This window comes from Sinohyriopsis cumingii, chromosome 8, assembly GCF_028554795.1.
Source record: "Sinohyriopsis cumingii isolate HCF-2022 chromosome 8, ASM2855479v2, whole genome shotgun sequence".
NCBI classification, from domain to species: domain Eukaryota; kingdom Metazoa; phylum Mollusca; class Bivalvia; order Unionida; family Unionidae; genus Sinohyriopsis; species Sinohyriopsis cumingii.
Genome location: NC_142968.1, coordinates 116,528,031 through 116,542,584, shown reverse-complemented (window position 1 = coordinate 116,542,584; position 14,554 = coordinate 116,528,031). Strand labels below are relative to the sequence as shown.

The 14,554-nt window shown below is 34.8% G+C and overlaps 1 protein-coding gene across 1 annotated transcript in view; it reads left to right on the top strand.

Moving 5' to 3' along the window:
- Positions 1 to 13,642, top strand: part of LOC149794467 (centrosomal AT-AC splicing factor-like) — a 45,041-nt gene extending 31,399 nt beyond the window's left edge. Inside the window, exons 8-9 of the mRNA XM_089968709.1 lie at positions 6,080 to 6,212; positions 12,849 to 13,642. Coding sequence (XP_089824835.1) covers positions 6,080 to 6,212; positions 12,849 to 13,629 — 914 coding nt within the window. The 3' untranslated portion in view covers positions 13,630 to 13,642. The remainder of the gene's footprint in view (positions 1 to 6,079; positions 6,213 to 12,848) is intronic.
- The last annotated feature ends 912 nt before the right edge of the window (positions 13,643 to 14,554 follow it).

Here is a 14,554-nt window from a genome sequence, read left to right as displayed (position 1 = left end):
CCTAAAGTATCAACAATTTACAGTATGTTCTTGGCACTGTTTTTGAATTATTCTCCTTCTGACATTTTGACATCACTATCATTTACCTGTGTTACATCATGCATATAGCTGCAGCTGTCCTGTGTGCTGTGTGTATGGGTCATTTTATACAGGTCATTTTGTAGAATGCTGTTTTGTCTACCAAATGGCCTTACATTTATTTACAGGATTAAAGAAAACGTTGCAACAAAATATTAAGAACCTTGCAAATACCCTTTATATGTGTGAGAAAATTGCTCATAATTTCCTCCAGAATGCACATTATATTGTGTCAGGATTCATAACATTTATCCAGGGTATCATTATTTGATAAGTACTGTACCCTTATCACAAATCTAGGTTACTGTGACACATTTTATGCTTCACTGACTTTGGTAAAGTTTTTTGTTTTAAGCATTTTTTCTGAAAACTTGTCATGATAGAGCTTTTAAATTGCAATTAATGCATCTCTGTTATCATACAAAAAGGTCACTGTGGCATACTTATCTGATTTTACTGGGTTAGATTACATTATTTTATTTAGATTATGTCTAGATAGGTATTTTGCACCCAGTATACATACTGCTATTTCTATATCATGAAACATGTTGAGGAGATGCATCCTGATGAGTACTACACTTTCATCACACAACATAGATACCGTGACCCATATTTCATGTTTTACCACATCCTTACAAGAGAAGGTCACATTGACCTACATTCTACAGGCATAGGTTTAGCTTTGAATTTAGGTTATGAATAAATAGATTTTTTGGATCCTGTGTACTGTTAATACCTAGAATCAAGGAAGTATTGAGGGAAACATCTTGATGAGTACTGCACCTTCATTGCAAAGTAGGTCACTGTGCTTCACTCACTCATTAAATTTGGTACTTTAACTGATCATGCTTGAATCATTAAAACCAGATAACTGTATACACCTCTCAGTACCACATCCACACAGAAAATGTCACTGGTTTGTTTCACATTTTACTGGCTTATGTTAAGTTTTTACAATTTGTTCGTGACCATATAGGTTCTTACATGTTGTCTACATACTGTCCTTTCTATAATCATGACAGTTTGTGCAGTGATGCATCTTCATGAGTTCTACTTCCTCATTTCAGTAGTAGGTCATTATTGTCATACTTTGATGCTTCAATGAATTGGATTAAATTTTATGCTTGATGTTCATTTCTCAGACATTGTTTATGTTATACTTGTGAAATTGATGACATGCATCTGTTGTAGTACACATTCATAACACCATCAGATGCTGATTGTGACCTGTATTTCAGCTTTTTCTGACAGCATGAATTATGGCTTTCTGTATGTATACTATCCTTCCTAGAATCATGGTACTTGGTGAAGGAAGCATGTCAATATAAAGTGTACCATTATATGGAAAAGAGGTCTCAAGGACCTATATTTCATGCTTTAATGACTTTATTGAAATTTTTTGTTTCAAGTTCCTGTATTGAATGCTTTTATGAGTTACAAAACTTGATGACTGAATACATCTAGGTTATTATGAAATCACTGCAATCAGTGGTCACTGTGACCTACATTTATGCATTTCACACATAGTTTAATTGGTGTTTCTTATGGTCACATGTATTCTTCCATGTTGTATAGTGTGACTCATGTTGTATACATTCTACAGGCCCTTTCTGACAGAGCAGTTGGAAGTTAGAATAAATATGTCCATTTAAAATGGTGACTTATCTATATTAATTACTATACACTGTATATTTTCAGTGTTGCACCTTGGATGCCATGGACAGGGGACACTCTGTCCACCTTACTCCAGATTTAGGGGATACACGTCCATTTAAAGGGATAAATGAAAATAATAGTGCTATAAAAATTAGATAATCTTGTTAGCTTCACCAGTTCTGGCACCTTAACTTTGTTGTTGGCACTTTAAAAAAAAAAATTCTTTGAACACTTACATTATTATAATTAAAGGTTTATCATGCATGCAAATAACTCTTGAAAACATTAACTTGTTTGAACATCTAGTTAACTTGAAATGAGCTGCACCATGGAATTTTCCATTTCACATCTTGCTCACATGTAAATTTAGTATACACTCCTTATATACCAGCATTTATTGTAATATCTATCCATGTTTTCTGGGTTAATTTTCTTTCCAAACTAACAGATCATTAATTAAATTAAAATTATGTACATGTATTTGCATAAAGGTAGTCTCTTTTGTTGTAAATTTCTCCTCAAAATAAATCTTTCTAGCTGATGGCGGGACTTGAATCTCAAAAATATGTTACACTGATGGCCCTCAAACACTTTACATTGCATTGGACTACCACAAACATTGAATATTTTCATTGCTAGATACATTGTTTTCAGAATAGATATTCATTGTCATCTTTAAGTTTTTTCACATTTTATGACTTTTTATATCGCATGTACCAGTAGAGAAATAGATGGACATCCAAGAATGAAAAAATGTAGGGATATTTGTTATTTTATATTTTACAACAGAGCACATCTTGGGGGTGGGGGCACACAGGGTCTAGATGTGGGGATATAGGACAAATAATTGCAGGACACCTGCAAACAACAATGATTTTCAAAGATTTCCCTCAACAGGTTAACTATTTGTTGCTCATGTGCATGAGTATAAGAATTAGATGCATGCTTTTCATGTGTTGTTTCAGCTATAGTCAGGTTAATTAGAGTAATTACTGCATCATGAATTGTGCTTCTGATCTGGTCATCACTCTCGGTTTACTCAGTCTGACACTGATCCAGTAAAATCTGGTTTCTATGGGTGGACACTGATAATAGTCTCTGAAACAGTTTTAAGAACAATGATTTTAAAATAAAGAAAAGAAAAACAAAATTGAATTCTTGCTAATGTTTTGCCTTTTATACCCTGTTACAGTATGTATGTATGGTTGTTTGTAGTTAAACAGTATGTCAACTCAATACTGGCTATATAGTACCAATTTAAAGTTAAGATATTAAGATAAAGAATTGCAAAAGCTTTGTTAGTAAAACAACCAGTATTTCATGTCGAGGTAACTTTTGTCTGAATTTGATTTCATCTTGAGGATGAATGTTGACATTTGGAGAATACTAAAAGCGCCATACAAGTGAGATACCTGATCATTGATCAGACCCGGGTTTGAAAAAATATTCATATTTATTTGAAAATCTGTTTATTAATACACTAAATGAAATCTAGATCCAAGGAGTAATTTAAGTAGCGTATCACACCGTCAAAACTCACGCCCAGACAAATAGTGAAACTGTTTATAAAGCAGGTCAGGAGTGGGTTCCATATTTTTATTCTTGGAAATGCTAAAATATTTTACCCCTATTTGTTGATTGTGATGAAAATAGCTATCAAAATAGGTGAATGAACGAGGTCTGAAATATTTAGCTTTTGACTCAAAATTACTTGTGTCCGCATAAGCCATGGATCTGTCTTACAGCTAAGCCTGATGTGAATATTCTACATAAACAAAAGGCAGGAACAAAAATTAATTCAAATTAAAAACTGAGACAACTACTTCATTGTATTTCCTTTTATATAAATAATTTACTAAGCTTAACATTTTAAAATTTTCAAATCATGGGATCATTCCTTGTGTTGGTGGATCATCTCTGAATCTCATTGCTTTAATTAGCTAAAACTTCAAATCTAAGAGTTTTCAACATCAGATAAAAAGAATATCAAACATTAAAATAAAATAGAAGAACACATTTGCCATTCAAAGTTTGTTCAGTGAAACAGATGGGAAAACAACAAATAAAGTCAGTTTTATACAGTCAGTGGCCCCAAAAGTAACATTTCGCTTGGCAGATAGTCAAGTTTCCTCTGAAAATTCCCACCTCATTTTAGATATTTTGACGTTTTTGTTGTTGAATATCTGGTTGTGCACTTGCAATCAGGGTCTTGGTGACTGAGAGGGGTATGTTTTATTTACTAGCAATAACCTGTCTGGTGCAAACTGTTCTCTTCCCTTGTTTCAAATGCAGCCATTGGGTCAGTTATAAAACTGTAAATGCTTTTGAACAGAGCACTTGAATGATTGGCTACTCTGGGTATACCGTACATGCTGAACAAAACAGAAACAACCCCTTAACATAATTCTCAATCCATAGCAAAGTCTCTGTCCATTGATCCTAGAAAGTCGGAATACATTTATGTCTATCCTAATATCCGTCCTTTTTGGACCTGGGACATTTGAAGCCACTTAGTGCAACATTTCTTGTAGGAGACGTATTCTCTGTGGTTGATTCTTGCCTCCTACCATTAAGTCCATACTTAAACGAACTCATAGCATCTAAACATACAGTATACTGTTACTGTTGATGCTTAGTTTTAGCTGTGGCTGAGAACAGACAAATGTCTGATTGTTGAAGATCAAGAATAGACTGGTAATCAGCATATTGCATGCTAAATGTGCAGCATTTCAGCAATATTTTAAACTACTAGTCTCCCACTATCGAGCAACTTCCACTTGTAATAGAACATTTGTATGACTCTTCTTGCATGTTTTAAGGATTAAAAAGTACATTTTCTTCAATTTATAAGAAATATAAATGGTCGGATGGCTAGTGCTGCTTACCTATGATGGGTCTGCAACTAAAAAGAATCTGTCCCAGATCTCAGATCACCGTAATTTTCATGTCCTGATGAAACATTGATTTATTGTTTGTTTTATTGTCAAAAGCATTAGTTAGCGCCTGGAAATTTGATTCAGAATTATGAAATTTGTAACTATTAATACAAGTCATATATTTTGTTTAATTTTCTTTAAAAAAAACAATTATCAGTGCATTGCAAACATCTTTATGATGAAATATGGATCAGTTAAAATGTCATTAATGCCTGCTTTAATAAATACCAATACAATAAATCTTGTTAAGTGAAATTCATTTTTTTTTTTTTAAATTCAGTTCAATGTGATCATCATAAATATGATATGACCTCTTGTATTCAAACATGAAAGTGTCTGTTAACCTTCACAGCGATGCCAGTGTGCTTTTCCATGAGAACTTAATTAGGTACCGACTGTGTTTTCATCTCTGACCTTTGGAAGTTTTGGTCATATTGTTTATAGTAACCTCAAAATTCATGAATTGGCACTTTGGGTATTTGCTGAAACTTGAGCAGAAATGTTGCTGTAACTTGAAAAGAATTCACAGCACCAGTATTTTAGTAATAAAACAGTTTGGATTGTTTTTCTAAATATCACTCCTTTTTAAAATAAAGAATCTTGTTTTATTCTGAACTTAGCAACACTCGAATGTATCCATATTCACATGCAAAATGTGGTAATGTGATACACAGTCTTTTTTGCTGGTATACACATGATGTGTGTTGAAACCACATGGAGTAAGGTTTTAACGATTTTTCAGTGATTGTATATTTTAAAAATAGAAGTGATTTATACAGAAAAGTAAAGAACTTCATTTGAAAGAAACTAGTTATTGAACATATTTCCCAATGCTATGAATGTTTAACCACCTAACACGCTTCTATCCCTTCACCCACTTCTCACTATCATTGTCCTTCCCATAATGTTTTATAGGTCCCTCAAACTTGTGCCCTTGCTTTTGACACAGTCGATGTTTTTTGACCCCATTTTGTGTGAGTTGTCAGGAGAGAGGTGATATTGTGAATATCAAATCATATGCTTTGTACTTAATTGTAACTGTATTTATCATGTATTTAAAGTGTCAAATTTCTTCAAAGCATCAAGCCACAGGCATCAACCATGCCATCACTTAATTGTTTCCAAGTAAAAATACAATATTTCAAAGGAGGTCACAACTTATTTTCCTAGCATACTTGTTAGCAGTTTTAACCTTGACTGGATATTAAGGTTAGGCAACATTTTCACAAGAGGTTAGCTTGGATATAAAATTTTGAACAAGTTGTTTGGTTTCATGCTTTGAGTCAGAAATTTTCAAATTTGTTAGCTTATATTCTGTTTTTCTTTTAAAAGCTTTGAGGAAAGACTTGATTATTAATATGGTAAATGATCAAATTATGCAAGCATTTTTAGTTGTTATTTCCTTGTAGTGGAGCGTGAGAAGAAGAAACGTCTCCCTTCCACTCGAGTTGGTGCTAAGTTTGATCACAAAGCAGAAACTTCTGCACAATGGTTGCCTTCGTTTGGTGGAGTCTGGAACCAAGGGAGACGACTGCAATCCAAGTAAGTTTGATTTGTATGCTCGCATTGGGGGCCTCCCAATTTGCTCTATTCTGTCTGTGCTTCTGTATGTCCTGTTCTTGGTAAATATTTCTGTCTGCTTTTTTGTCCTGAATTCATTATTGTGAGGGTGGTATGCCATTTTTAGCACATGATTGATCATACATGGCAGCAAATAATCTTTATGGAGGAAAAGCCCAGGAATACACCGAGGAAGTTTCTTATATACCCACATTGGTCAAGCCAAGACTCAAACCCACATGGACAGAGTTGACATGTGAATGGTCTGCCAAGGCAGGGGACCACTAGAGTCGTACATAGGTAGGCATGTTGCTAAGCATATGTAAATAACCTTATTATCCCCACAACTTTAAGTCATGTAGGGATATTGTTTAACAGTCCATACCTATGTGCACATATGGGTGTATATGATTTCCTTGACACATTAACCCATAGCAACGAGTTAACATGGCAGGAGGTAGTAGCCTATATGGGCACATATGGGTGTATATGGTTTCCTTGACACATTAACCCATAGCAACGAGTTAACATGGCAGGAGGTAGTAGCCTACTGCCGAGCTCTGTAGCATCATGGTCATTCATCATACACTAAAGTGGGTGGAAAGGTAGACTGATGTACCTCTACAATGATACCAAATAATCTGGAATATCTAGTAGCACTACAAAATACAGATTAAAAACCCTCATTTTTTGAACCCAACTTTTTTCTATCTAAAATTTGCCTGTGGTCAGAATCCAATTTTGTGTCTGGATTTTAGACTTTTTGGTCTCAGATCTAAGGCAACTGGTATGAACTGCAAACAGATAGATGAGCCTTTGCAAAAAGTAGGATAAGATGGGCATTTGGAATAAAGAGTGGTCTAGATACAAAAATAATGGCTCCGTTTAGCAAAAAAAACAAAACAAAGAACTTCAACCTTTACCCTTCTGCTCATGTGCGAGCCAAACAACCAGTGAAAAATGATGTTTCTAACACAACTAGGCAGTATGTTATTGAAAGATCACCTGTGATTTGGTGTTCTCGGATCTATTCAGAAATAGCATTCAAAATGTGTTTCCTACTCGATTTTCAGGCAAAAGTGACACAAACCTCCAGGGGTTAATGTGCTAAACTCTTCCTACACTGTTAAGGTTAGACATATGGAACTTAGGTCAAAGATAATCCTCTGGGTATAGATTGTGCCAAAATTTATGGAATTTTTCAAAGCACCCTTTGGGATGGGTGGAATTTGGGGGAGGGGGCTAGAGATATCACCAAAATGAAGCCATGTATATGCATACTGTCCCTGCAAAATAACATGTATATCTAAAGCTGACATTGGTTTTAAAATGTGGGTCATAGCTTGATATCTGTAAAGATCTTACCATATTGCCATGTGCATTCATATACTTACTTGGCATGAAATGATAAATGCACCATATCCAACAAACACTTATTCCTAAGGATGTCCTTACTAACTGGGACCTTCTCAAAGGCTCAGATTTTGGGGTGAATGTCAAAACAGGGGAGAAAAGGAGATATGTATTTTGCAAACCCAAAATGTTAGATGATTTGTAGATTTTATATCTGACCTTTTTGACCATTGATTTGTATCAGACCTTTTAATTTGATTTGTATTAGAACTTATTTGTCTGTTTTACCTGTTTCAGACCAGTTTCACTCTATGATGAAGAACTTGTATAATCGTGTATTGCCAGAGAACATCATGGACTATTTGCATGAATACAATTTATATAGTACATTTTGACCATATATTTCAAGGATTTTATATTTTTTGCCTTTGTTATTTAGCTTACAGAATTTTAGCATCTTTACCTTTTAACTTCCATTGTTTAATACCTCATGTTAATGTTTATTTGGAAGGCTTAACTTCCTGGATTTTTTATATGCAATTTTTTATATTTAAATTCTGAGAACTTTACTTTTAATGACACTGTATGGCCAGTATTGTTCTGACATGTCATTCAACCCTAGTGCTTCTAATCAGACTGTATAGCCTGTATTGTGCTGACACATCATTCAACCCTACTTCTAATCAGACTATAGCCTGTATTGTGCTGACATGTCATTCAACCCTACTTCTAATCAGACTATAGCGTGTATTGTGCTGACATGTCATTCAACCCTACTTCTAATCAGACTATAGCCTGTATTGTGCTGACATGTCATTCAACCCTTCTACTTTTAATGACAGTATGGCCAGTATTGTGCTGACATGTCATTCAACCCTACTACTTTTAATGACAGTATGGCCAGTATTGTGCTGACATGCCATTCAACCCTACTACTTTTAATGACAGTATGGCCAGTATTGTGCTGACATGCCATTCCATCCTACTACTACTATTACTGTTTGCATTGTTGTACAAATGATGCTGATTGACCTTTATAAATGACTATCATTACTAAATATAGAAAAACCTTTATATGAATTCTTCCAAAGCCACTAAAAACCAGTTGAACTTTTTGATTGAAAGCATCCAGGTATGAAGGTCGTTCTTTCAAGTTTGTACAAAATAGTGCTAATCTAGTATCAGATATTTTCACTGTTAATAAAAAAAAGTAGAAAAACCATAAAATAATTTCACAAAATTTGGATTCTTTGGATTCCAGCATCCTTATTTTTTTTCTCACTGAAAAGCATTATTCATATGAATGAATCGGAACTTTAAAATATGTATGTAAAATCAGCTTCTTCACTACTGAGAACCAAAGCGTGAGTTTGAGAATTTCTCACCTGACTTTTCACTTCTTGAATAGTCCCAGGATAATATATGGAATAACATCCCAACAACATAGATATTATATAAAATAAAATCCCCAAAACATAGATATTATATGGAATAAGATCCAGAGATCTCTCTAGGATTTTAAAACTAGGAGTCCAGGACTCCCATTTTGGTAAAAATAGGAGTCCCACCATCAAAAGTTGCAGTCCCTTCTTTCCTACAGAATCAACACAAACATGAGTGCATCTATTTTTGGAAGGAGAGGTTTTCGTAATGTAATCACTCACTGTAATATAGCTTCATTACAAATAGTCCATTGACAGGATCGCAATTTTTTGGTTTATTTATTTGTCTTCGTCCTTGTAGTAATTTTAGGCAATTGTTAAATAGTATCTTATTTGCTGTTTTTTCCCGTATTTTCGCCAATACGTGTCAGGTCGGAAAACAGATTAGACCTTAAAGCGCATCTTGCGAATTCTACAACAGAGCATTGTCCTATACGTTTCTGACCTACATAATTTGCATTTTAAAGTTAAATCTTTAATAAAATAATACCTTGGCTTTGCTTTCAATGATCTGTATATTTTTCTGAAAATATTTGCCCAATGGTTTACGAAAAAAGACAAGCTAATAAACTGGTACATCCCAGACTTAGCGAAGTCCGCCATTATTTCCCGTTAGGCCTACTGGTTCACTTAGAGTTTCAAACTAATTTTATGACGAAATAGTGTACAAGAGGCAGTTAATAATCACCAATTCTGATCTTAAAACACAAGTTTGTATGCTTTATCATTAAAGGGTATCATGCAGGAAATTGATAGTTGCTACTTTGCTCGGAAAAGGGTTAATGGTCAATCAGCTTTCAAAACATATGCTTGTGAATGGGCAAGAATTTGTTTGTCAACGTAATTGATATAAAAACTAGGCCTAGCTACTGATGTATTGATGAATACATTTTGCTACAACACTAGAACTAACCGGGCTAAGGCGAGCTGCATTTTAAAAAAAGTATGGTCAGTCAATGTACCTCTTAAATAGCTCTTGTTCGTCCATCAGAGTGATACTGAATTTTGTCAATCCAAGTCAGGACTTATTCCAAACACTAAGCTAGGCATCACACACTTTCTTACACTTAGCTACTGTCCTATCTGAACTCTCAATTCTAGCAGCTTTAGCACTCTTCTGAATCTTGTTACAATCTTCGTAAGTTTGCCGTTTAACCCCAAAATACTTATCCAAATTTACGAATGGCATTTTGTCTAAGTCTCAACATGTCTTGATTCTTGTGCACTACCTTTTCCGATACATTTGGAAATGAACACAGTAACAAAAGCTAAAGTTGTTTATTTGCTGTACTTTTATAAATGACCACATGTACAGGGGTCCCGAGTGGCCGAGTGGTCTAAAGCTCTGTCTGTCATGGATCACTGCCATCTCACCTCTGTCTGCGTGGATTCGAGTCCAAGGCTCGGCAGATGTGGTTATGTGAGAAAGCTTGCCGGTAGCTTCTCGTGGGTCAGTGGTTCTTTCCGGGGGTTTTCCTAGTTCTTCCTCCACCATTAATACTGGCCGCCATGTATAGCCTATCTTGTACTGAAAAATGGCATTAAACCCTATAACAACAACCATATGTACATCTCTGGGTCTTTCTGACTCTGAATTCAATCACTGTAAATATCAGTACATTTTCGCATCCGGCCGCCAGTCAAACAAAGCCTTTGATCTTGCCGCCCAGCTATTGCATCATGTTCTTTTTTATGTACTCTTATAATGGCAACATGTATGTACATTAAGGGGTCTTTCAGTCACCGAATTCTGTCATTGTAAATATCAGCACAGCTAATTGATCAACACATTTTCCCACAAAGCAGGTGCCTGAAGCAGGGCTGGCAAGTCTTTGAAATTTGCCACAGACCTATAACATGCATACGGAGGACTCACACCTCAGGGATTTTCTGCATCCCAGATCAAAAATTGGCATCCAAATACGCGTAATTAAGCATTTCTGAGATCCCTACAAAATAGATATTATATGGAATAACATCCCAACAACATAGATGTTATATGAAATAACATCCCAACAACATTGATATTATATGGAATTACATCCCAACAACATAGATATTATATGGAATAACATCCCAACAACATAGATATTATATGGAATTACATCCCAACAACATAGATATTATATGGAATAACATCCCAACAACATAGATATTATATGCAATAACATCCCAACAGAAATAAAATAATCTTCTAGCCATTGTTCTAAATAAGCTGTATGTTGAATATATTACACAAATAAATTGACTGCTAATGCATAAAAAAATATAAATCCCATTCAAATGATGCAAAACATTTTAATTGTAAGCATTTATTTCAAAGGTTACTGCTTATAGCAAGGGTAGTCCATGTTTTATTATGGTGCATTTGATTAATATAAACTACATTCACTCTGTGCACATTGCAAGTGATAGAAGTGATTGTTCTTGTTAATTTTGTGAACACAAGCTCAAACAGAACTGGATCCACACTGAATCACTACGCTGGTTAATACGTATTAAAAGTCATGATCACCTGCTTTATCACTAAGATTCAGTCTGATGTCATAGTGTTGTATTTTTGTAATGGTCGCAAATACTCTAGCAGAATTTCAAAAGAAATGCAGTTAGTCCCAAACCTGGGAATAAAAAAAATTCAGTATATTAAATTTGTATCTTGAGTTCTATCTAATTCAACCTTTCACAATAGATGTGTGGATGCAGTTTGTCCTAATGGTATAGGGCCTGTCTTTTTCCTCCTGGAACATTTAATATGTTAGTATGTATTGCATCATGTGCACAAGTTTATTTTGACTAAAGTACATTGATGGTACTTTAGCCTGTAAGTATGTATACAGTAGTATGGGGTACTTCGTGTGTGTGTGTATGCATGTGTGTTTGTGTTTGTGTGGTATTGATTCATTGCAGTCTGTAATATATCTTACAGGGCCACAAGGTAGTTTAGTTCTTTTATGTATCTAATTAAATTACCTTTTTAAATGTAAGTTTTATTGTTATTATTATTATTTGGAGCTGTCATGTTAGCTTTTACACATTTAGTCATACTCATGAGCAGCTTTAGTAAAGACAGAATCACAGTTAGATAAACCGTCACCATTCACTTTTTGTTTTCTCTTTACATACCAAATTTCAGCAATATCAATGTACTATTTTAAGCTATCTATGCAACAAGAAATGAACAATTTTAAGGGTCCCAAAGCTGATATTATCCTTTACATATAATGCTAGTTGAAGTTTGTAAAAAGCAGGAATAACCAAGTTTTCTTTTCCAAATTATATCGTGAGCATTTTCAATACATACATTTTCATTTTTATGAATCTCACATTAGTGGGAGACAAATCAATCACTTTCTCAGCAGTAGCATTGTCATCATAATGTTATGGTTTCATTTAAAGTTGTTCATTTGCATATATTTCCTAACTCCATCGATAGATTTACTTGATAGACAACTCATCATGTCACATGATCACTTCTCCCATTCACCTTGAGGTCAATGACAGTAATAGAAAATTTATATTGTGGTTTGTTTCAAGTTCTTTCATTCATTTTTATTGCCTAAACCCCATATTAGGTTCTCATCATATTTAGCATGAATTATTATGTAGCTGAGACAATTCGAAAACATGCATACTCAGTCTTGTGACTTGGCGTAAAAGCCACAAATTTTAGTGCTTTGTTTGAAGCTTAATATGATGGTCCCAACTTACCTTTAATCTTAAGTGTTTTGTTCACAGACAAATTTTTATTCAGGGAACATAAATTAGACAACACATCCCTGCAATGTAAACATTCACATTTTATTTTATTATTTTCTTTCTTCAGGCAGTATTTTGGAAGACAGATAAAGAAATCTGGACAATTTCGGACTGCTGATGCAGGACAAAAGACAGCTATTAATAAGTTAAATCGTCAACCTTGGACTGGACAAAGTGCTAGTGGGGACTGCTTGACTGGTCAGTCTGATGCCACAGTTACAGGCTCTTCTTTGCTGTTCCAAGCATCAACTGGTGGTGAAAATCTGATTCTCATGACTCAGCCAGAGGTCAAACCTTACAGAAGAAAAAGAACTTGGACACAGTCTCAGCAAACTCAGTCATCATGGTTGACAGATAACTTTAACTGTGAAATGAACGCAGAGGCAAACTTGAATATTGTGGAAAATACCATGACTCAAAATTCCCATGTTTCATTGTATCATTCAGAAAGGATCGGGAGTGTATATGATCAAAGTTATGCTTTACAGTCTGGCTCTTTTGATAAAAATGAAACAAGCTGTTCAAAAGAGAGATGGAATTTCAGTGCACTCACTTCATTCGGATTTGATACTGGTAATGTGAACTACAGCAAAAATTTCATTGAGGGCCATAGGCAAGACAGTTACAGTAAACCTGTGTCTAATATTCACTCTTATCAGTCAAAGAGAAAGAAACATTTAGTTACTGGATCTAATCCTGGTGGTCACCTCAATAGTCAGACTACAGTAGCAGATGGCTTTTTTATTGAACAAGGTCATGAAGAGAATGGAGTAGATTTGAAAGGCTCTGCATTTGTTGGAAGAATGCATTCTGTATCTTTGATTGATACACCTGTACTAAAGAAATAAATGCTATGTTGTACTTGTCCTCCTAGTTATTATTATCTCCCTTTTGAAGGCTATATGAGCTTGTGATATGGCCGTGCATCATTGATGCTGCTTGTGATATGGCCGTGCATCATTGATGCTAATCTTATTCAGTCAGACTCTTGTGTGCCTCCATGAGATTTTGGAAGATGTTTCGTCGATTGCTTTTACAGATAAAATTTATTTGGTCCAACTTTTTAAAAGTGATATTTCAACATCATTTCTCACTATCCCAAAACTTATCTAGAAAAATTTTTTGCACTCTTTCAAACTAAAGTTCTATAATTAGGCTACAAGGATATCATAAAACATCAATTTTACAATGATGTAGGAGGCAGGTCTTAATCACCGAAACTATTCTTCTTAATATGTCAACATAGTCCTTTCATCATCATAGTGATGTAGTATGGCACCTCATCAGCTGAGGCCCCAAGTGACTAAGTGTTCTAAAGCGCTCACCATTATGGATCACTGCCATCTCAGCTCTGTCTGCATGGGTTCGAGTTGCAGGCTTGGCCAATGTGGGCATGTGAGAAAGCTTGCCACTAGCTTCTCGTGGGTCGGTAGTTCTTTCCAGGGTTTTCCCTGGTTCTTCCTCCATCATGTATACTGACCACCATGTATAGCCTATCTTGTGCTGAAAAATGGCGTTAAACCCCATAACAACTACCTCATCAGCAATCAGATCACTTTAAAAACATTTGGGAAAGCCTCCTTCTGGCTGTAAATGGGAAAAGAATTTTTTTACCATACCCTTATTTGGCAGAGATATCAAAAGTCACACAAGAAGTCTTATTGAATGAGATTCCTTTGATGCCTCATCTTTAAATTAATTTTTTTTTTATAAATTTTCTTCTTCCCAAAAATAGCTGGATTAATTTTGATACAATCTCATTGAATTAAGATC